Consider the following 21,532-nt stretch of genomic DNA (forward strand, 5'->3'; position numbering starts at 1 on the left):
TTGTTTGCCATCAGATAATCTGTGAAATATCTGTTTTTTTTTTTCTTGGCCCCAGTGCAAATCTAAACTTTAACCCAAAGTTAATACACACATTGTGAATTTTCCCAGGTGTATTTAGATACGCCTTACTTTTAAATTTTTTCTTGAAACTTTCTCATAATTTTTGATAAATGCCCAGTTATAGGTAGAAGTATCCTGTCCAAAGTAGGAGAACAGTTTCCCACGCTTGGGTGCTTTTTTAATGTGGAGAAGATACTAGGCCTAGTTGTTCTCTTTTGGTTTTTGGCCACTTTGTCTACTGTTCCGCCAATACCACATTGGAGTACTTTAACCACTTTACTTTATCCTTTAGACTGTAGTCCTGTTGTCTGTAAAATTGTCTTTGCTTTTCTTACATTTGTCCTTCCGTGTTAATTTTAGAGTCAGGTAAGTTCCATTGGAAACCTCAATTGTGATTTTGATTGGAATTGCATTAAAACTGTAGATTAAAAATTTGGTACCATGTGAAATTGTTTTAATGTTAATTGTTCCTGTCCATGGATATGGTATCTGTTTCCATTTATTTAGGCACTCAGTGTTCTCAGATGGTATTTTGTAATATTCTGTAGAAAAGTCTTAAAAATTTTAGTGGAATTTTTTCTTAGGCGCTTTGTATTTTTCCTGAATATACTCCTATAGTATATAAATGATATGTTTTATAAAACTACATTTTCTAACTTGTTCTATAGACATAAGAACACATATATTCAGTATATGCATATTTAGTATATATATTCAGATATATGATTTGTAAGTCTTCCATTTTGTGAACTACCTTTTCATTTTCTTCATGATGGCCTTTGAAGCACAAAAGTTTTAAATTTTGATAAAATCTATTGTATCTATTTTTTCCTTTTGTCTCTTGTACTTGTGATGTTATATCTATGAAATCATTGCCTAATCCACAGTCACAAAATTTACTGCTGTGTTTTCTTATGAGAGTTTTATAGTTTTATCTCTTACATTTAGATTTTTAAGCCATTTTGAGTTAATGTTTATATATGTTGTGGTTTATATATAGTGTAAGATTTCAACTTCATTCTTTTGCTTGTGGATATCCATTTGTCTCAGTCCCATTTATTGAAAATAATATTGTTTCCTCCACTGAATTGTCTTGGTATTCCTGTCAAAATAAATTGACCATAAATGTAAGGATTTTTGTACGTACCCTTAATTCTTAATAAACCCTAATCTTTTCCCGTATCTGCATCCTTATTGACAGTACCACACTGTATTGATTACTGCAGCTTTATAGTAAATTTTGAAATCTGGAGGTACGAATCCTCTTTATTGTTTTTCTACAAGATTATTTTGACTATACTGTGTCCCTTGTGTTTCCATATGAAATTTAACACCACTTTGTCAAATTACTGAAAAAAAAATTGGCAGCTGAGATATTAATAGGAATTACTTTGAATCTTAGATAAATTTGGGGAATATTGCTATGTTAACTATATTAAATCTTCTAATCTGTGAGCATGGGATTTCATGTGTTTAGATCTTTAATGTCAACTATGTTTTATAGTATTCACTGTACAAGTTTTGCACACCTTTTATTAAATGTTTTCTGAAGAATTTTATTCTTTATAATATAGTAAGTGAAATTTTTTGTTTCATTTTTGGGTTGTTTATTGCTAGTGTGTAGAAATATATTGATTTTTATATGTTGATCTTGGATCTTGCAACCTTGTTGACCTTGTTTATTAGTTCTAATAGCTTTTTTGTGGATTCCTCGGGATTTTCTATAAGCAAAATGATGTCATCAATGAATACAGATAACTTTACTTCTTTATTTCCATTGTAGTCACCTTTTATGTCATTTTCATGACTGATTTCTTCTTGAGCAGTTTTGGCCAATTATATTTTTGTAGATGGTTATCTGGTTCATTTCAAATTTTAAATTTATTATCATAAAATTGTTTATAGTAGTGTGTTATTTAAAACCTGTACTGTATCTGCAGCAATAATGGTTCATTCGTTTCATTCCTAATGCTTTTCATAATGACTTCTGCTTTCTTTCCTACATTCTCTTATACATGAGATTTGTATTTTAAATTTCTTTTTAAACTTTTTGAAATGATGTAGAAAAATAACAAATACCAAGTATATAGATAAACGAATTTTCACAAACTGAATACACTTCTGAAGGCAGCACCTAGATTTGCAGACAGAATATTATTAGCACCTCAGCTATTCCTGCCATGCCCTCCTCCAGTCACTCCCTGCCTCTTGGGCCCAATAAGATAACCCATCTTGATTTCTAAATGCATGAATTTGTTAAACTTATCTTTTTACTTTATATCAATGAAATAATACACTATGTACTCTTTTGTGTCTAGCTTCTCTCATAGACATTATCTTGTGACATCCACCCATTTTGTTGTGTGTAGTTGTAGAGCATTCATTTTCATTACTAATTTTCTTTCACTGTATAAATATGCCACACTATTTGAGCTTTCTATTCCTTATAGGCATTTGGTAGTTTTCAGTTATGGCCTGTCATGATTGAATAAACATAGGTACACGTTTATTTTGGATATATGCCTAGGGGTCAAATTGATGAATCTGTAGAGGATGCATATGCCAGCTTTAAGATACATTGCCAAACATAGTTTTCGAAGTGGTTGTACCAGTTTACACTTGCATCATCCATGTATGAGAGCTCCATTTTCTCCACTCTCTCACCAACCTTTTTTTTTTTTTTTTTTTTTCATTTTAGTCATTCTGGTCAAGCATATAATTAGAAGTGTATTTTTAAATTATTCTTAAATATTGGATTTTTCTCTTCTACTTTTCAGTGGTGATTTCTAATTTAGTTGCTTTGTGAACAGAGAATATGGTCTACATAATAGAGTAATTGTTATCCTTTGTGACTTGCATCATGGCCTTGTGTACATGACAGTTTTCATAAATATTCCATATGTGCCGGAAAAGAAAGTGTTCTCCAGATGTTCTTTGTCTAGTTCTATATAGTATGTTGGTTGGATTTGAGCTTGTTAATTTTGGTGTTTAAATTGTATCCTTACTACTTTTCATATGCTTTATCTATCAATTACTTAGAATGTTATATTAAAAATCTCCTATTCTGATAGTGGATTTAATTGTATGCTACCAAAAAGGAAATATGGGAGGAAGCATGAATTTTTAGAAACTAAGCAAAGAATTAGAACATCATCTTGAGCTACAGATTAATGCACATATGTGTGCATATGTATGTATCTGCATGCATATGTGTATATATAAATACATGTGCATGTGTGTATAGAACATAGATTATATAGATATCATATAATATAACACACATTTGAGTTCCTCCAACTCTGTATCATTCATTCAGCAATATTTAGTGAGTATCCACAGTGTCAGGTGCTGTTCCAGGCACTTGCTAAGTCAATTAATAAAACAAAGAATCCTATTATTAGGGAGCATGTATTCCAGTGGGGGAGATACTGACAAAAAATAGCATATGTGATAGGTTAGTAAATTATACAGTATATTAGAAAAAGAAAGTCAAGTGTGATAAGGGAGATTGGAGGTGAAGGAAGAGGGAGTTGGAGTGTGGGGGATGCAGCGTTAAATGGAGTGGTCTGGTTGAACTGCGCTGAGATGATGACATTGAGCAGAGGCTTGAAGGAGGTGAGGGTGTGAGTTATATCCTCTTCTGAAGGAAGAGCCGTTCCATCAGCCAGAACAGCAAGCAAAGGTCCTGAGGTAGGAGTGTCCCTGGCATACTTAAGGAACAGCTAGGCAGCCAGTATGCAGTTGAATGAGAAACGCGGTAGGAAACAAGGTCAGAGAGGTGGATTGAATTGGGAGACAAATCTCATCGAGCCTCATAGACTGTTACTAGGACTTGAGCGTTTTCAGAATGGAGGAGGGCACCGTTGCTGGGCTTCAAGCCTGAGAGTGGAATGATTTGACTTGCACCTTAAAAGGATTATTCTGGCCATGGTAGTGCAATTTTCACGAGAGTTGATGATTATTTCTGCTATTTTAGGTATGTTACAGCTAATACTGACACTGAAGAACAGAGTTTTCCAGTCCCTAAGGCATTTAATACTCACATAGAAGAATTAAATCTAGATGCTCTTATTCAGACGGCCGATAATTTACGTATGAATGAGTCTAGCAAAATGGAGAGTTTTGAACTACTTTGTGACCACAAAGAAAAGGTAAGAGATATGTGATAATAACATGTTTGTATAGTTTTAAATTCTTGATTTAATCTACTGTCCCATTTGTGTTATGACCATAACAATCCTGTCACAGTTTGCACAAACTACATGATTGATGTAAGTGTTTAAAATAATATTACTAAAATTTATAAAGTAAATATAAGAGTTTACTAGGCTCTAAGATGATAAAAACAAGAAGCAGAGATATAATTATACAGATTGAGTTTGATTTTTATCAATTTGATATATTTAATATTTTATAAGAGATAAAGAACAAGACATACTGCCTCTCTGGGGGGAGGAAATGCTACATTTTAAGATTTCTATCTTATAGTCATTAATATAACAGCAATTGATATTTAAATATATTTCTACCAGTAATCCTTTTTCAATGCTTAATATTGGGCTGAATTTGGAAAGCCCATCCTTACCACCACCACCACCAAAAAAAGGGTGGGGTTTGCAATATAACCGTTTGAAGATTTAGCAACTCTAAACACATTATCTAAAAGGTTTTAAATCTCCAGGATTATGTTTTTAGGTAATTTAGGTTAAAAAAAAAAGTGACTGCTCTTTTGAGTGTATGTAATAACTTACAAATATTATCTGAAATGCCCATTGAGGCATCACATTGACAGTAGATAACTCAGAAAGGAGAATAAGAAGGTGCTACAACTTGGGCAGAATTTATAGATTCTGACACCTATCAGTTCTCTCTTCTTTGTAGGTGAGGGGCTAGTGTCTGGATAATATTCATTGGTGTTATGATCCAAATGTAACACTGTATCAAATCACATTTATAGCCATGAATATTTGAATTTAAAGTCTGACATGCACATGAGTAGACACAGTCATCTCTAGGTACCAATTTACCTGCCTAAGTTTTTATAAGTTGCAGTGGAAAACATTTACCATCTGATATAAAGTCAAGTTACTGAGTTAATCTAATGTGCAGTTCTGTCCTTTCAGTTTAGAGATGAAATAGAGTTTATTTGGCGGTTTGCTCGTGCGTATGGAGACATGTTTGAGCTATCTACAAATGCACAAGAAAAGAAACATTATGCTAATATTGGTAAGCAGTTTGTAAATATTGATTATCCTCAAGTGGTAATCATTATCTGTAATAAACCACTAATGAATTTTAATTAAAGCTAAATTATCTTAGCTAAAACCGGTATGTTAATCTATTTCACTATATCCTGGTACTAAAAAATACATAGTCTAAGGACAGAAAGATTTTTTAGGATGAAAGTAAATGTTCTTTAAAAATATTTGAGCATATTAGAATAGGCCACTGAAAAACTCAGATTTCAGGTTTTAAAGTTGATGAAATCACAGGAAGATGAAACATTAAGTGGTAATAATTTGAGAAGAAATCATAGCAAAGTCTTTCACCTCAATTAAAATAACTCTCCTTACTTCTTGTAATGTAGAACTCCAGATACCACAAAGAAATAACCACTCAAACTTTAATACTTTTTTCAAAACTTATCTTAGTAAAACAAGATTAGCCTTGAGCTGATAATTATTTAAGCTGAGTGATGAGTCCATGGTTGTTCATTATACTGTCCTTGACACTTTTTTGCATAGTTTTGAAATTTTCCAAAATAACAACAGTAAAAGAAAAACAGCCAGAATGTCAAATCATTTATATATTTATCACCATGACTCTCACTGAATATCAGACTCTTTCTTTCAAAAAGCCCCTTAAATGCCATCTTGCTGAGCTTCAGGATAGTAATTTGACATCAGAATGTCTTTAATTTTTCTTTTACTCCAAAGTCTTCTCTTTTCAAAACTTTCCAAGTCAAAAAAAAAAAAAAAAAAAAGGAGCAGGGAAAAGTAGATGGTATTTAAAAAAAAAAAAAAGCTGCTTTTAGAGAAAGAGTTTCAGAATATGATTTAGACAGACCTCTATGCAATGTATTTAATACATTATTAAAAGTTATTCTAAAACTAAATAAAATTATTTAGGAGAACTATTCATGTACTGCGCCTGTTCATTATTGTGAAAGATTAGGCGAGAGCTTCTCTGGGACGCCTTCACTTACCCCTTTGGATAGACTTGCTCTCTCTGCTCTCTGCTGTACTCTCTTTTTTTTACCTTGTATTTATTTTTTGCACATCATTTGTTTATATACCTGCTGCCTCCTGAACTGTGAACCCTTGGAAGTCAAGAAATGTGTCTTATTTGACTGTTTTATTCCCAGAGGCTCACATAATATTATACTTCGAAGGCACTCAGTAAATGCTGGTTGAGTTAATTATAAAACGATTTCTATTAACGCTTCTAAATAATGATTGAATGACTTTTCTTGCACTTGGTTAAATCACTTAGTGAGTCTCAAACTTGAGTATACCTCAAAATCACTAGATGCTCCTTAAAGTAAATTGCTGAGTCTCAGAGTTTCTGATCGAACGAGTCTCCAGTGTGGCCCAAAATTTGCTTTACTGATAAGATTCAAGGGGATCTGGTCTTGGGACCATACTTTGGAAGTACTGGCTTAATTCACCAACTCACGTGAAGGTACTAAATGTAAGTCCATTTATGTTTCAGGAAAGACTTTAGGTGAAAAAGCTATTACTAGAGCACCCATGAATGGACATTGTCATCTCTGGTAAGTACATAGAACTGATGCAGCCTTGTGAAATTCTAATATATCCCTTTATAAATTGCAGTGGATTTTTAAAATATTACTGACCCACCTAACCTGTCTGTCACATTCACCCAAAAGTATATTTAGTCTATAGCACAGTAACTGTTCTTTTCTTTTTAGTCTCATGTATTAAAAGTATGTGTAACTTTCACTGAAGATTTCATAAGGGAATCTACCAAGTCCAATAGCTTTGAGCCTGATAATTCTATAAAATCTCATTGAATGTAACAGTTTGTTTGAAAGCAAACACTAGCATGATGCCATGTTTCTAAAAGAAATGTAGAAAGAATGCTTCAAAGAATAAAAGCACATCGGCCACTTCTTATACCTTGATGAGTGAAGGTATACAAATTCACAGGTCAGAGAAAAGCCATTTATAATATAAGAAAGCTCAAACAAAGGAAATTTAATTAGTTGGATGGTGGTAGGTGAATATCCTTGGGGCAAAAAAAAAATTTATTCTTGAGTATGTTTTGTTTTGGATCCTTGGTATATATTTAGAATTATAAAACACAAATAAGCAGAAATATATTTTTTAAATTAACACTTCCTCTTACTCACAGTTGCATTTTTATAACATTTCTTAGTTCCTTGGTTATTTTTTCTCCTCAGCAATACAGGTTCTTTAGGTGCTAGGAAGATACAGTAATAAATTTATTTATGACCCTTCTGTCAGACCTAGGTTTTCAGAAATCCACCTCTCTTATGGATTATTTTATCCTTTTGGGGAACTCTTAGGCAAAATCTCTCTCAAAATGGCTTCTTTGCTGCAGATCCACACTTATCCCCCAGGAAATTCATTTTTGCCTTACCAGTTCAGAAGTGCAAAACCATTTTCCCAAAACAGACCTGTTTCTTTACTCTGCCATCAGCAGGGGGAGCTCCACTCACAAACTCTCCTCTCAAAACTTCCCTGGGCAGGAGTCAGATAACATTTTTTATGTCCCCCAAACTCTAAGGGACACACACCAAAATAAGAATAGATATTTTGAAACTGCCATCTCTTGGCTTAAAATGAGATGCAAGCTTACCCCCTTCCCTCTCCCATGAAAAGATGAGAGGCGGAACTCTAACAGTTCTATCCACAGAAATCCTCCCTCCAGGTTGCTCTCTGCCACAGTGAATTCTTTGCCTTCTCTTATGCAGCCTGGAGGTGGGTGAAGGGCTGAGCCTGGCAGAACCTGCGAATAATTTCACTAATGTGTCATGCATGGGCAGTAGAGTCCTGCTTTAGGACCTGGAGTACCTTATAGATAAAGTATTGTTCTGTGCCCTTGGTGCCTCTGCCAAAACTCTAGGAGAAAAGTAATTTTGCAGTTAACAACATCCTGGTACATATCTTTAAAATCATTTCTCCAGTATATAAGGGTCTTGGGTATTATTTCTATAGCCAACTTCACCTTCCTCATCTAATTTGCATAATACTAATAAATTAATACAGGTATGTGTTAAGGTACTTCTGTTCTTCCATTTCTGGTATAGCTGTGATGAATTTACACTGATCGAGCTATACACTCCCCTCATCTCCTTGGATTTTGGAGGTGTTTGGGAGCTGGTTAGCCAGATGTGGATGCAGAAGGAACACCCAGGCCCTAATCTTAACTCTGAGCCTCTCCCTCCTTCCTTCACCTCCCTTTCCTCCTCTTCCTCTCCCTCCTCTCTGCTCCCTCCCCCTCCTCCTCTTCCTCCTTCTGGGTTGCTCTTCCTCTGTTGTCCTCTTCCTTCTCCCATACATGCACCTGCATCCATGAAGAATCACATTTAAAATATGCATTTGATGTTAATCCTTAATTTGAGGACACTTATCAATGTGAACTTCCAAGTTTTCATGGAGGAACAATGTTGAATCTTCTCTGAGGGCTTCATAAACATCTTGTAAGGATAGATTATGCTTATCTTCCTTTGTGGGTTTCTCAGCCTGTCTTCTGCTGATCTGGCTACTTCTCCTTTGTTCATCTTTTTCCCTTTTTCTTGTGAACTAATTGTCTTGTTTATAACCATGGGATTTAACCCCAAGGGTAAATCTTATCGACACACACCCAGATACATGCAGAGTACGGATCCAATTCTGTTTGTTTCATATGATTTTTTATTCAGTATCAGTTTTTAATTAAAAAACAAAATATGATCCATTGATAAAATTTAATAAATTCAAATGTTAATTTTATCTTAATTCTTAGAATATATTATAATGTGTCTACTGAATATAAGAATTCTCATTCCATTAAATACAGTAGTAGAGGTTTAGGGTGATGAAAAAGAGAAATTAAAACTTTGACTTGAGAAGCAATGGGTGTAATTTAGGTTAATGGATTCCATAATTAATTGTAATAAAATACTGTGAAAAGCTCTTACTCTGCTGGAATTTTTTTGACTATGTTAAGGGTTTATCTCATTTGTTCAGCTTCAGTGACAAACTGTGGCCTACAGACCAAATACAACAGCCTGCTTTTATAAATAAAGTTTTATTGGAGCACAGCCGTGCCTCTGCTTTTGTACATAGTGATGAAGACAAGTAGCTGTAACAGACTTTCTGATCCCACAGCCTAAAATGTTTGCTACCTGGTCCCACAGCAACTTTGCTGACCTATGGTTTACAGGGTTCTGTGATGTTTTATAAGCCTTCAGTTTGAAATAAAATATGCAATCATTAGAAATAGGTTATCATAAGGGATTACTATCAAGGGAATAATTGAAAAACAAACATTATTTTAAAGACTTGTTTTTCATCCTTTCCAAAATGAAATTACTTTGTAAGTTTAAGGCTACATAAGCTGTCTATAAAATTCTGTTGTCTTTGTTGTACCAGCCTAAAATACTTCTAGAATCAAGAGAGCAAAATCACCAATGGATTTGCAGTTTGTTAGCTAAATAGTCCTGACCTTAATTATAAACAACGTCTTACGTATTTGTTGTGCTCTACTGTTCACAAATTATATCCACATGCCTTCTAGCATGTGATTCATAGAACAACCTGTTTCCATTTTATACATAGTGTAAGCAAGGCTGTGTGTGTGTGTGTGTGTGTGTGTGTGTGTGTGTGTGTGGTGTGGTGATTAGTAACCTAGAGTCACATGATAAGTGGGGAAAAAAACAAGTCTTATATTTGTATATACTCATTATTTCATGACATCCTCTGCCCTCTGTCACAGTATAAATAGCATTGGTGCTAAATCGAAAATGCTACTGGAAAAACTAATGGAGTTGTTTTAGTAGTTGTTTACTAGTTATTGAAACAGGAATGTTTGTCAGTTATTAAAATATTCAATATCAGTGCTAAGAAAAATGCAGAATTTTTGTCAAAGCGTGTATAGTTAGAACAACCTCTAGATGGAAGTAATGGACCATGTTGTGCATTAGCTTTCTTCATAGCTCCCATCAATGTGAGAGTTTACAAAGTAAAATTTTAAATTACATTTTTAAAGATAAACAATATAAAAAACAACATCCAGAGACATAGGTGGGATTGATTGCCAGAAAAGAAGTGATGATCCTTTGGGAAAATGTGGTCAGATGAACTTTGAATTCATGGCACATTGGAAGATAAATACTTTAGATTTTAAAGAAGCAGACTTCAAAAAAGATTATGAAAGACATAAGACTCTGGTGACAGACTATCTGTAAGGGAAAATGTTCATGTTTCATACAATGGTTTTCAAAAGTCATGTTTTTTTGTTCAGTCAGAGAACTTGGAGAGAACGTGCTGAGCAGAGCTCTGTAAAAGCTAGAGATGTGCATCAGTTGTTCTGATTTTCAGAAAATAGAAGATTGATTCCACTGCTATAGATCAGAGAGATAGACCCTTTTCCTTTGATTGCAGCACAAATAATTAGTTGGGTTTTCTGTGAATGGGGAAGTTCAAGTAGACCCAACATAGATTTTTCTAAAAATGTGACATGACCTATTTTTAATTTGCTAGTAGGTAGAGTAGAGAAATTGAGCTAATGTATCTGGATTTAAGCAATGAATTAAGACAAGTTCACTTATGATATTCATGGGGACAAGATGTTGATATGGGCAAGGATCAGGGTTACCTGTGTTGGCAGAAGGGTTTGAGCCCTGGCTATTCAGCAGAATAACTGTTGACAATATCATGATTCCAGGTCTATATTTTAGACACTAGTGTGTTCAGTAATTTAGTCAGTGGGTAAAGATATGGAAGGTGTGCTTATAAAAGTTGCAAATGACACAAAATTAGGAGGAACATGGTGCATGGTTGTTGTTGTAATTGATTACAATGGTTGATAGTAGTAATTAAAAGATTTTCACATATTGAAAGAGATACCAAACAAGGTGTGAATTAATAGGAATAAATATGGAAGGAAAGATGGAGAGAAAAGTGTCAAAACTTAAGGGTATCAGGGAAAAACAGATGGAAATTAGAATGAAGCATAGGGTTTAGTTAATAACAATGTACTAATATTGGTTCATCATGAAAATAATTGATATTGTATATCAATATTGGTATAGTTGTGATAAATGTATTTTAGTAATATAAGATGTAAAGAATAGAGAAAACTGTATATGGGTATACAGGAATTCTCTGTACTATCTTTGCAACTTTCCTGTAAATATCAAGCTATTTTTATTTGTATTTAAATTTTTTTTCACTTTTATTGAGAAATAATTGACATACATCCCTGCATAAGTTGAAGGCATAGAGCAAGATGGTTTGATTTATGTATATTGTGAAATGATTATCACAGTAGGTTCAGCTGGTATCCATCATCTCATATAGATACAATATAAAGAAAAGAAAGAAGAAAAGAAAAGAATTTCTCCTTGTGATGAGAACTGTTAGGATTACTTTCTTAAATTTCCTGTATATTATACAACAGAGTTAATTATGGTCATCATGTTGTGCATTAGTAAGCTATTTTAAAATAAAAGTTTTTTTAAGTGGCCTAAGGTTTTAAATCCAAATAAGTTGGAAAATGATGATGCCCATAACAAAAATGGGGAGTCTGGGGATGTAGTTGTGTGGAGTTTTTCTCCACAATCTGGAACTCTTTGAGAGGAATGATAAACCGGAATGACAGAGAGCATTTCAAAAGAACATGATGAGGCCGGAGACAACAATAGCAATTTTCACAAGAGAGTTCAAGAATCTTTTTCCTTAAATGCCCAATCTCTGGTGGTGCAGAGATGCATGTGAAATGCAGTCTGATTTTGGATTTTGTGACTGGAAGTATCTCCTAATCTCAGATCACTTTTAATAGGTTGCTTTTGTCATTACTCTTGCTTCTACTGTAGGAGATTCTTCTGTTCGTTATAAAGAAGATGAAAACTAAGAGGTCAAAAAAGTCATAACTGAAAAGTGGCCATTTTATTGATTGTGCATGAGTTCTGTGAATTATGAGATCTTTTGTGTCCCGAAATGGTCTGACTGTTCCAAATTAAGAAAATTGTTCACTTCAAGTTTATATTTGAAATTTATGTGTATCCAGAGAAACAATCAAGATAAATAACACCTAAAATTACATTTTTCATTTCAGTTATGACAATGCAAGTGAAAATTAAGACCTACTCTTGAAATATTTAGGCAAATGAATATTTTGTCTCTGACAAAAGTGCTCTGAAATACTCTGAAGGCTTTTGCACAGGCAGAAACAGTCTGAATGTAATGAAGTTATATATGCTCAATTTTTAGAGGAAGCAAAATGCTGAACAAATATTGTATCCAATCTATAGTCAAATAATTATTTATGTAAATTTTTTATTCCCAATGGAAAAAAAAAAAGTAAAGAATCCATGAGGTGCACTATTCTTGTGATAAATGCAGTGTTTCCAAGGAAGAATTGAAGGACATGAGGAATTTTTGAAAAAACGTATTCTAAAATTACTTTTGATTTTATTTGTTTTTAGTCATATTTATTTTAACTTTCTAATGACATTAAAAGGGGCCATGAAATTTTTATTTTTATTAAAGAGAAACAGGGATCTATTGACAATATATTTTTCAATGTAATACATGATGAGCCTTTTCTGAGAGTCTCTGTGACTTTGACGTTGATGATGGCGACTGCAGCAGCTAATCTTTCTTGGAATTCACCTCGTGCTAGGCGCTATTCTAAGCAGTTCCGTTTTAGATATTTTACCCTCACAGCACACCTCATCCCAGTTGTAGATGAGGAAACTGGTCTCATATTAATGTCAAGCATTTATTATTTTTAGGGCCCTTGCATCCATATGAATACTCTCGTTAAATGAACAATTTAGAGATCTTTTTTAAATGTTATATATTTGGTGGTAGTTGATTAAAAGTTTACACAATGTCCACTGTTTTTTTTTTTCTTTTCAGGTATGCGGTTTTGTGTGGCTATGTATCTGAGTTTGAGGGCTTACAGAACAAAATCAACTATGGATATCGCTTCAAGGTATTTCTTGATACCTTGAGTCATAGGTATCAAGAATGTTTTAATGTAGCTGTATGTTTCATTAATGGTATAAATCAAATTATTCAACAAATTAATCTCTAGGAATTTATCCTTTTTTACTTAAATGAAATGACAATTTTTAAATAGTACTGTGCCAAAAAGAATCAAACTCTTTGGGTAATTAAAGATTATTATTTTTCTTGATCCTGAAAGAAATCACATAGTAGATGAGTATTATTTTTTTCAAAGATAAACACTTAGCCTTTTGGTCATGAGCTTACCAACATCATAAACATGACTGGGACTAGATAACATTTTCTATGTATTGATTTGGTGGGAGGAGTAGAATTCAATCTAAGGCTTAAATTTGCCATGATAGATGAATAAAATAAGTAATGCACATATTCATTATTTATAATGTGCCTATAATAGCTCAGTACATAACCCCTCAAGGTCAGTAATTACAGGGATGGGCAATGAATTCTTTGTTTTCTTGCTCCCTATAACCATTTTGACAATATCAAGGGAGTAGATTCCTCTGTCACCTAGTTCTGCTATTTTTTACTCCATTAGATCTATATCATTTGATATTTGTAAGTTTGCTTCTCAGTCAGTAAGTATTAGCTGGGGAAGTCATGGGCAGACAAAAATGTGACTTGGATGTTTTCTATTTTTATAGTGACATTTTCTGTAGCTTTATTAAATTATAGTCACAGTTCTGGTTCTAGTTGTGAGCATTTGATGACTGAATTATTGATAAGCTTAATTGCATTAATGATAAAGATTGAGGAGGGGGGCAAAAAAAACGTGGTAGAGCCCCTTTGAATATACCAGGCAGAGTTCCATTCAGCACTGCCTGAAACTTGGGAGATGATGTTTCTTTTGGATTTTCTTTCAGGAACATCTAGATAAAGCAATTGAATTTTTACCTGAAGAACCATTTTTATATTACCTCAAGGGAAGATACTGTTATACTGTAAGTTGAATGCTTTTGTCTGTCAATCTTACTTGAGTATACTATGGTTATATGATGTATTTTCTGTGACTTAGTCTTTTTTTTTTTAACACATTATTGTGGTATGATTCCTGTACAGTAAGCTACACATATTTCAAATGTACAATTTGATGAATTTTGACAGATGCATACACCAGTGAAACCACCACCACTATCAAGATAGCTCTTATATTATTTTACCTAGAGCCTGCTGTAAGGAAAATGATCAAATCAGTACATATTTTATGAGTTTATAAACTTGTATATTTTATAATTATATGTTGCATTACATACAATATACCACTTTATAAAGCATGTATTTTCTTTCTTTACTACCTTCCATTTCCCCTGCAGCAGTCACACTGCCTCTCTTCAAATGTGCTTTCTCAGGTGATCAGCTACCTACACACATGCATCCTGTATTGGTGCACTGCTCTCTGTTTTGTGGGAGGACGTTTTTTCATTTATCAGAGTTTATTGAGCATAAATTATGTGCTCACTGGCCAGAAGATAAATAAAACACTGTCCTTGTCATCAAAGAACTTAATTAGAAGAGGACGTGAAACATATAGAAATAAAAGTGTCTGGTAAATCTAAGACCCAATGTGTTATTAAATTACATTTGTTTATGGAAAACTAACAGAATGTGAAGGAATATTTAAACAGATGCATGAAAAAATTACCCCAAATAGAAATGCTATTTCTGAATGAGAAAATTAGGGTAGGCAAAAGAGGAAGCTTTTTAATTGAGGCTCGTAGAGGATTAGGGATGAAGAAGGAAGATTACTTTTGTTGAGCACCTGCTATACATCCATTTTATAGTTTATTTTTCTTAGCTCATTTCATCTTTTTAACAGCCCTGGAAGCAGTTTTTATTATGTCAGTTGTAAATATTAAGAATCTGAGCCTTCATGAAGATTGGGAACTCCCCTAAGATTTAAAAACCATTGGCCCAACCTCACTTGAGTCTGGGGCTTGAATGTACACTATTTGGTTAGGCTTTAAAAAACCCAAGCAGAAAATTTTAATTCCAGTTGGAGCCTGATCTTCTTGCCACAAACAAATGGCAGAAGCTGATATTTATCCTCCCTGGAGGGTTGTACGTACCTTCACACAGGCCTTAGAACATTCTTACAGAATTGAGCTCACAGTCAAAAATAATAGAATATACAAAGAAACAAACCACTAGAAATGACAGTCAACAAAAACAAAAAAAGAGTAGAAATAGATCTAAAAGGACTTCAGATTTTGGAAACATGGAATACAGAATATTAAACAGGTACCTATATAATGTGTTTTTAAAGTAAGAGGAATTGGGGGGGGAAATGAATGAAGAGTATGAGACTACAGAAATGAACAGGTAGATTTGAAAAAGATGGAACAATTTTTGATATAAAAGTGAATTATTTGACTTTAAAAGAAAACTCACTGGAAAGATTTAGCAGTGGATGGGCACCACTAGAAACGGAATTAACAAACTTTACGATAAATCTGAAAACATTGCTGGAAGCAGGAACAAAGATATAGAAAATATGAAGGAGAAACAAAAAGACATGGAAAGGAAGTAAGGAAGTAAGAAATTTTCACACACACACCCCCTTTTGGTAATTAATAGAAGAGAAGACAAAAAAAAGTATTAGTAAGTATGTAAAACATCTGTTGGAGCCTCACATTTAATAACCTCGATCTAATAAACATATATGAAAATATATATCTAACCATCAGAGGATACATGTTTCTGAAGCATATGTAGAATGTCTGCAAAATGACCATATATACAGTCATGAAGCAAGTCTTAATCATTTCAAAGAATTGGTAGCATACAGGTTTTCTGATCATAATAAAATTATATTAGGGATAAAAAACAGTTTAAAAACCACAAATCTTGAATTAGAAATAATAGAAAGTGATAATTAAACAAGGAGATGCTACTTTATTCCTACTTGTTTGATAAAATTTTAAAATAGCAATATAAGTTGTTGCAAGAATACGTAGCAACAGGAATTCTTACATTGTTATGGGAGCACAAATTGGCACAATCATCTTGGAAACAGTTAGGTATTATCTCTTCAATTTGATTATTTGCCTGCTGTATGACACTGGTGCCTACCATAGGGAAACTCTGGCAAGCGTGCTTTGACAGCGTGTACAAGAATGCCTATAGCAACCTTGTTCCTAAGAGCAAAAAAATGGAAAAGACCCAGATGTCCATTGTGGAAAAAAATAGTTCGAAAAAAGCAAAAATAAACATAGCAATAAAGTAACATTATGTAGAAAAGCAAGGGAATAATTTGGGGGGCTCTGTTTTTTTGAAGTATAGTTGACTTACAGTATTATATTAGTTTCAGGTGTACAACATAGTAATTCAGTATTTTTATAGCTTATACTCCATTTGAAGTTATTATAAAACATTGGCTATATTCCCTGTGCTGTACAATGTATCCTTGTAACTTATTTATGTTATACATAATAGTTTGTGCCTTTTTTTATTGAGCTATAGTTGATGTGCAATATTATGTAAGTTTCAGATATACAACTTAGTAATTCACAGTTTTTAAAAGTTATACCCCACTTATAGTTATTACATAATATTGACAGAATATATCTTTTTAAATAGCGGTTAAAGGCTACCCAGACCCCTAGAAGATGGGATTGGGGAGGAAGGCACTTGATGGGATTGGGGAGAGCATAGTGCCCTTTTAAGTATTCACTTCTGAATACTTTTAATCTTTTATTACATATACTGGGAAAGATGAAAAAATTTTAAAAGAAAGCAACAAATAAATGGTAATATGAGATTTAATTTTGATGGTCATTGATTTAAAAACTTTCTCCAGAATTGTAGATATTTATACTGGGCCCTCACCGTGCACTACTCCTAGGTTGAGGATCCTCATTCTATTCACACTTCTGAGCTGCTACTTTCTGGGTCAGGTTGGCAGCATGGAGAGACAGGAAGAGAGCAGAGGCAGGGTCTTCTCACTAACTGCACTCTGTGCAGGGAAATATCGTGTGTCAGCTCAGAATCATGAATAATGTGAACAAACAGGATCAGCATTATTCCGCACCCCACCCCTCTTTCTCTCACTGGGCACAAACCTTCGTATGAGTATTTCAAATTGGTGTGTTAACCAGTGCTTTTAGAGCTCATAGTTTGTTGGAATTATGAAAAAGAATGGCAAAATATTCATACCATAAATGGTATCTCTCATATATAATTTATGCATATGTATTTATATTTTTATTTATTATATTACTTTACATGCATACACATGCATATATATATATGTACACACACATCTAACTGGGGAGAGATTACTTGTTCAAAAGGTGAACAAGTTTCTAAGAGTGAGGTTGCTCTATATTTGCAGGTCTCGAAACTGAGCTGGATTGAGAGAAAAATGGCTGCTACTCTGTTTGGAAAAATACCATCCTCAACTGTACATGAAGCTTTGCAGAATTTCCTTAAGGTATATTATATTTTGTCTGTCCATTATTTCAGTGTCAAGTACAAGGGCCATGTGTTTCTTATTTTTTTATTTAATATGATCTTTTTTGTTTTATAAAAAGGGAGTCAGGACCTCAGGAACTTAATTTTTTCCGGTGTCACATAATGACAGATCAAAGACATGAATAAAGTCTAAGACTGCATTATCACTTCACCTTTTTTCTACCACTGAGAATTATTCCTCCAGATTAAATTTTATAAGAATATAGATCATAGTGTATTTAAGGTAAATAATTTATAAAAGGTGTTAATTAACAGAAACTTGAAACTCATTTATTCGCAGTATCAAAGTTATTATTGTGGGATCAGGTTTTCAGGACACTGCACGAAAGTCCTTAAGGTGCTAATGCACCTCAAGTAGTACACAGATAAAATCAAAAGTGGTGAGAAGCACAGTAATACAGAGATAAGGATTGCAAACTCTGGAACCAGAGCGCCTGATTAAATCCCAGTTCTGCCTCTTACTGGCTGATTAGCACTGAGCGAGGTACTTGATCTGTCTCCCAATTTAATCAATAACACAGAGATAATAGAACCTGATTCATAGTGTTGTTGTGAAGATTACATAAGTTAATGCAATTAAATTGCTTAGAGAGTGTCCAGCACCTAGTAACTTCTCAATAGAAGCTCACAGAATTTTAACTTCATTAAAATGTAAACACCTTGGCAAGCCATCTTGGGGACCTCGCCATTCAGCCACGACTTAGAATCTATGTGAAATAAATTCCGTGATATTTGTCAAGAGGGTGGGAGGGCATCGGAATGCTTCTCCCTGTGTTTCCTGCAGCAGCTGAGGGTACTGAGGAACCTTAATATTGTTTATTTCTCCCAATCTTAAGTGCTTCGTCTGGAAAGGGGGCCTAACAATACCTACTTTATATGGCTTTGGTGAAAATTGCATAAAATAGTACATGTAATTTTCCTGACCCAGGTCTAGCACATTAAGTGCTCTAACGGAAAATAAATACTGCTATTATTTTGCTCGTATAACAGGTGAGATCTGGTTCTCCACAGCCTCAAAACATCTAGGGAGGTGGTTTTAGACCAGGAGTCGTCTGTGAATCCCCTGTTGGAATTCTTTCAAACTATAGCATGCTTCCCATCTCATCCAAAATTCTAGCCTGATTCCCTTGGGCAGTGGTTCTTAACCTTGTCTGTAAATTAGAGTCATCAAGAAAGCTTTAAAAAATGCTAATCCAGGCCACAACCCAGACTAGTTATTTCAGAAACTCTGAATATATTTAAGTATAGTTTATATTACAATATGGTGTACCCACTTTGTGTGTGCTGTTCAGTGAAATTTGACAAATTTATATACTCATGTAACCACCACCATTTCAAGGACACTGCCATCACCCTTGAGAACTATCTTTGTCCCTTTGCTGTCAGTTTACCCTACCCCCGCCCTAGGCAATGGCTGATCTGCTTTCTGTCACTATAGATTACCTTTGCCTATTTAAAAAGTTTATATAAATGGAATCATTGAGTTTGTACTTTGTATATCTGACTTCCTTTGCTCAGCATGATGTTTTGAGATGCATTCATTTTATTGAGTGTATCAGTCGTTCCTTTTGATGGCCTAGTAATATTCCAGTGTATGGATATACTACAGTTTGCTTATGCACTTAGGTTCTGGTGGACATTTGAGTCGTTCCTAGTTTGGGACTGTTATGGTTAAAGCTTCTTTGGACATTCATATGTAGGCTTTTGTGTAAGCATGTTTTAAATTTTCTTGAGTAAGTACCTAGGAGTGGAATTATGAGGTCATATGTTAAGTGTCTTAAAGCTTGATCAGTGTTTTTAAAGTTCTCGGGGCTCCATGTGCAGCCCATAGCATGGTTGAGAACCACTGGATGGATGGATGTAGTAGATGACAGGTGTGGCATTGTCGGCCACCCAATGTCACTCCCTGTTTGCAGTCATATGATCCCTGAATCTTCCTTGGAGGTTTCACAGGCTGCACAACTTTCTTCTGTGTCTTGATGTGACAGAGGGCTGCTGCATATGGTTATGAGATGTTTTAAAACAAAGCTAATTTATTCAACAGCATTTATTAAGTACATACCTAGTGCCAAACAGTGTCAAATGTAGGGAACACAGAAATGACCAACACAGCAGCTGCCTCCAGGGAACTTGGACAGCCGAGACCAAGTAAACAAGTACAGTATTTCCTGCCAGGTGTTGTGACAGTGTTCTTCGAGCCTGGGTAGGAACTGCCCCTTCATGAGAAGATTCTATTGGGTAACACTACCTCCCCTGTTATTCAGCCAGAGCCTTTGGCAAAGGTCAGAATCTACTCCATTTTAGGATTTAGGTGGGGTTAATTGCCTGCCTGTGTCCTTTTTTTTTTTTTTTTAAACCATGAGCACAAAAAGAGATGTTCTCATTTATGATCATTCTGGTTAATTAGATGTAAGTGTTAAAGTGTATATGTAGAATAAAATGCCAACCTTAAAGAAATAAACTGCTTATGTGAATAGCTGGGGCAAGTTATCCAGAGGGGATTTTGACAGAACAGAACTGGGGCAACTACTGGCCATAGAGGGTGCAGTCAAATAAAATTTAATCTAGGTCCTCCCTTTTTTTTCTTCCAGTTTTATTGAGATATAATTGACATACAGCACTGTTTAAGTTTAAAATGTACAGTGTAATGATTTGACTTTACATACATCGTGAAATGATTATCACAATAAGTTTAGGTAATATCCATCATCTAATATAGATACAAAATTAAAGAAATAGAAAAAAATTTTTCCTTGTGATGAGAACTCTTAAGATTTACTCTCTTAACTTTCATAACATAAGCAGTGTTAATTATATTATCATGTTGTACATTACATCCCTAGTTCTTATTTATCTTATAACTCAAAGTGTATAACTTTTGACTGCTTTCATCCAATTCCCCCTCTTCCCACCCTCACCTCCTGCCTCTGGTAACCACAAATCTGATCTCTTTTTCCTGTGAGTTTGTTTGTTTTTGAAGTATTATTGACCTACTACACTATGTTAGCTCCTAGTACACAACATGACTCGATATTTCTGTACATTTCAGAATGATCATCACGATAAGTCTAGTTACCATCTGTCACCACACAAAGATGTTACATAAAATTATTAACTATATTCCCTACACTGTGCATTTAATACCTGTAACTCATTGGTTTTGTAAGTATACACAATTTTTATTAGCATGGCTCAAGAAATGCACTTAGTAAAGTCAAAGAGTTAAAGTGCAAATAACTGAACAAGAGAGAGGGAGCAGGAGGACCAGAACCTATCAGCACCACAGATGGCTCTACAGGACTTTCAGGGCTCTGGCCAGGACTGAACTTGACAACTTCCTTCCATCTGTCAGAGGTCTTGCTGTTTTTGCCAGAAGGTTCTGGGCCAGATCCACACACTGTTCATCCACTTGGCCTTAAAGAGTTATACCCAGTCTGGCTTCGTCCCAGCCCAAGAAATTTTGTCTTCCTCCTCCTCCCAGGACCCTTCTGTTGTGGATTCTGCAGAGAGTAAGTGGCCTTTACAAGGGATTTGCTCTCGTGAGGTGGTGGAGCACTCCTCAGCACCCTGGGTCTTGCTTTCCCCTCCATTAGTATCCATCCTTAAAATGTGTGTGTATCCTTTAACTCAGCAGTTCAACTCCTGGGAGTCTCTCCTACACACATAATCACATACACACAAGTATATAGGAGCAAGTGTGCTCATTGACCATTATTAGTAATAGTGAAAAATAAGTCTAAATGTCTAATGGGGAGTGCTTAATTTAATTATGGTATATG

General features: G+C 34.4%; 1 protein-coding gene across 3 annotated transcripts in view; it reads left to right on the forward strand.

Moving 5' to 3' along the window:
* RMDN2 (regulator of microtubule dynamics 2) overlaps nucleotides 1-21,532 on the forward strand; it is a 58,185-nt gene that overhangs the window by 23,647 nt on the left and 13,006 nt on the right. For all 3 annotated transcript variants that reach the window (XM_032497362.1, XM_032497364.1, XM_032497363.1), the window contains exons 3-8: nucleotides 4,037-4,211; nucleotides 5,184-5,286; nucleotides 6,772-6,832; nucleotides 13,173-13,248; nucleotides 14,147-14,224; nucleotides 17,614-17,712. In XM_032497362.1, the coding sequence (XP_032353253.1) occupies nucleotides 4,037-4,211; nucleotides 5,184-5,286; nucleotides 6,772-6,832; nucleotides 13,173-13,248; nucleotides 14,147-14,224; nucleotides 17,614-17,712 (592 nt within the window). The remainder of the gene's footprint in view (nucleotides 1-4,036; nucleotides 4,212-5,183; nucleotides 5,287-6,771; nucleotides 6,833-13,172; nucleotides 13,249-14,146; nucleotides 14,225-17,613; nucleotides 17,713-21,532) is intronic.

The sequence above is a fragment of the Camelus ferus genome, chromosome 15 (assembly GCF_009834535.1).
Source record: "Camelus ferus isolate YT-003-E chromosome 15, BCGSAC_Cfer_1.0, whole genome shotgun sequence".
NCBI lineage: Eukaryota > Metazoa > Chordata > Mammalia > Artiodactyla > Camelidae > Camelus > Camelus ferus.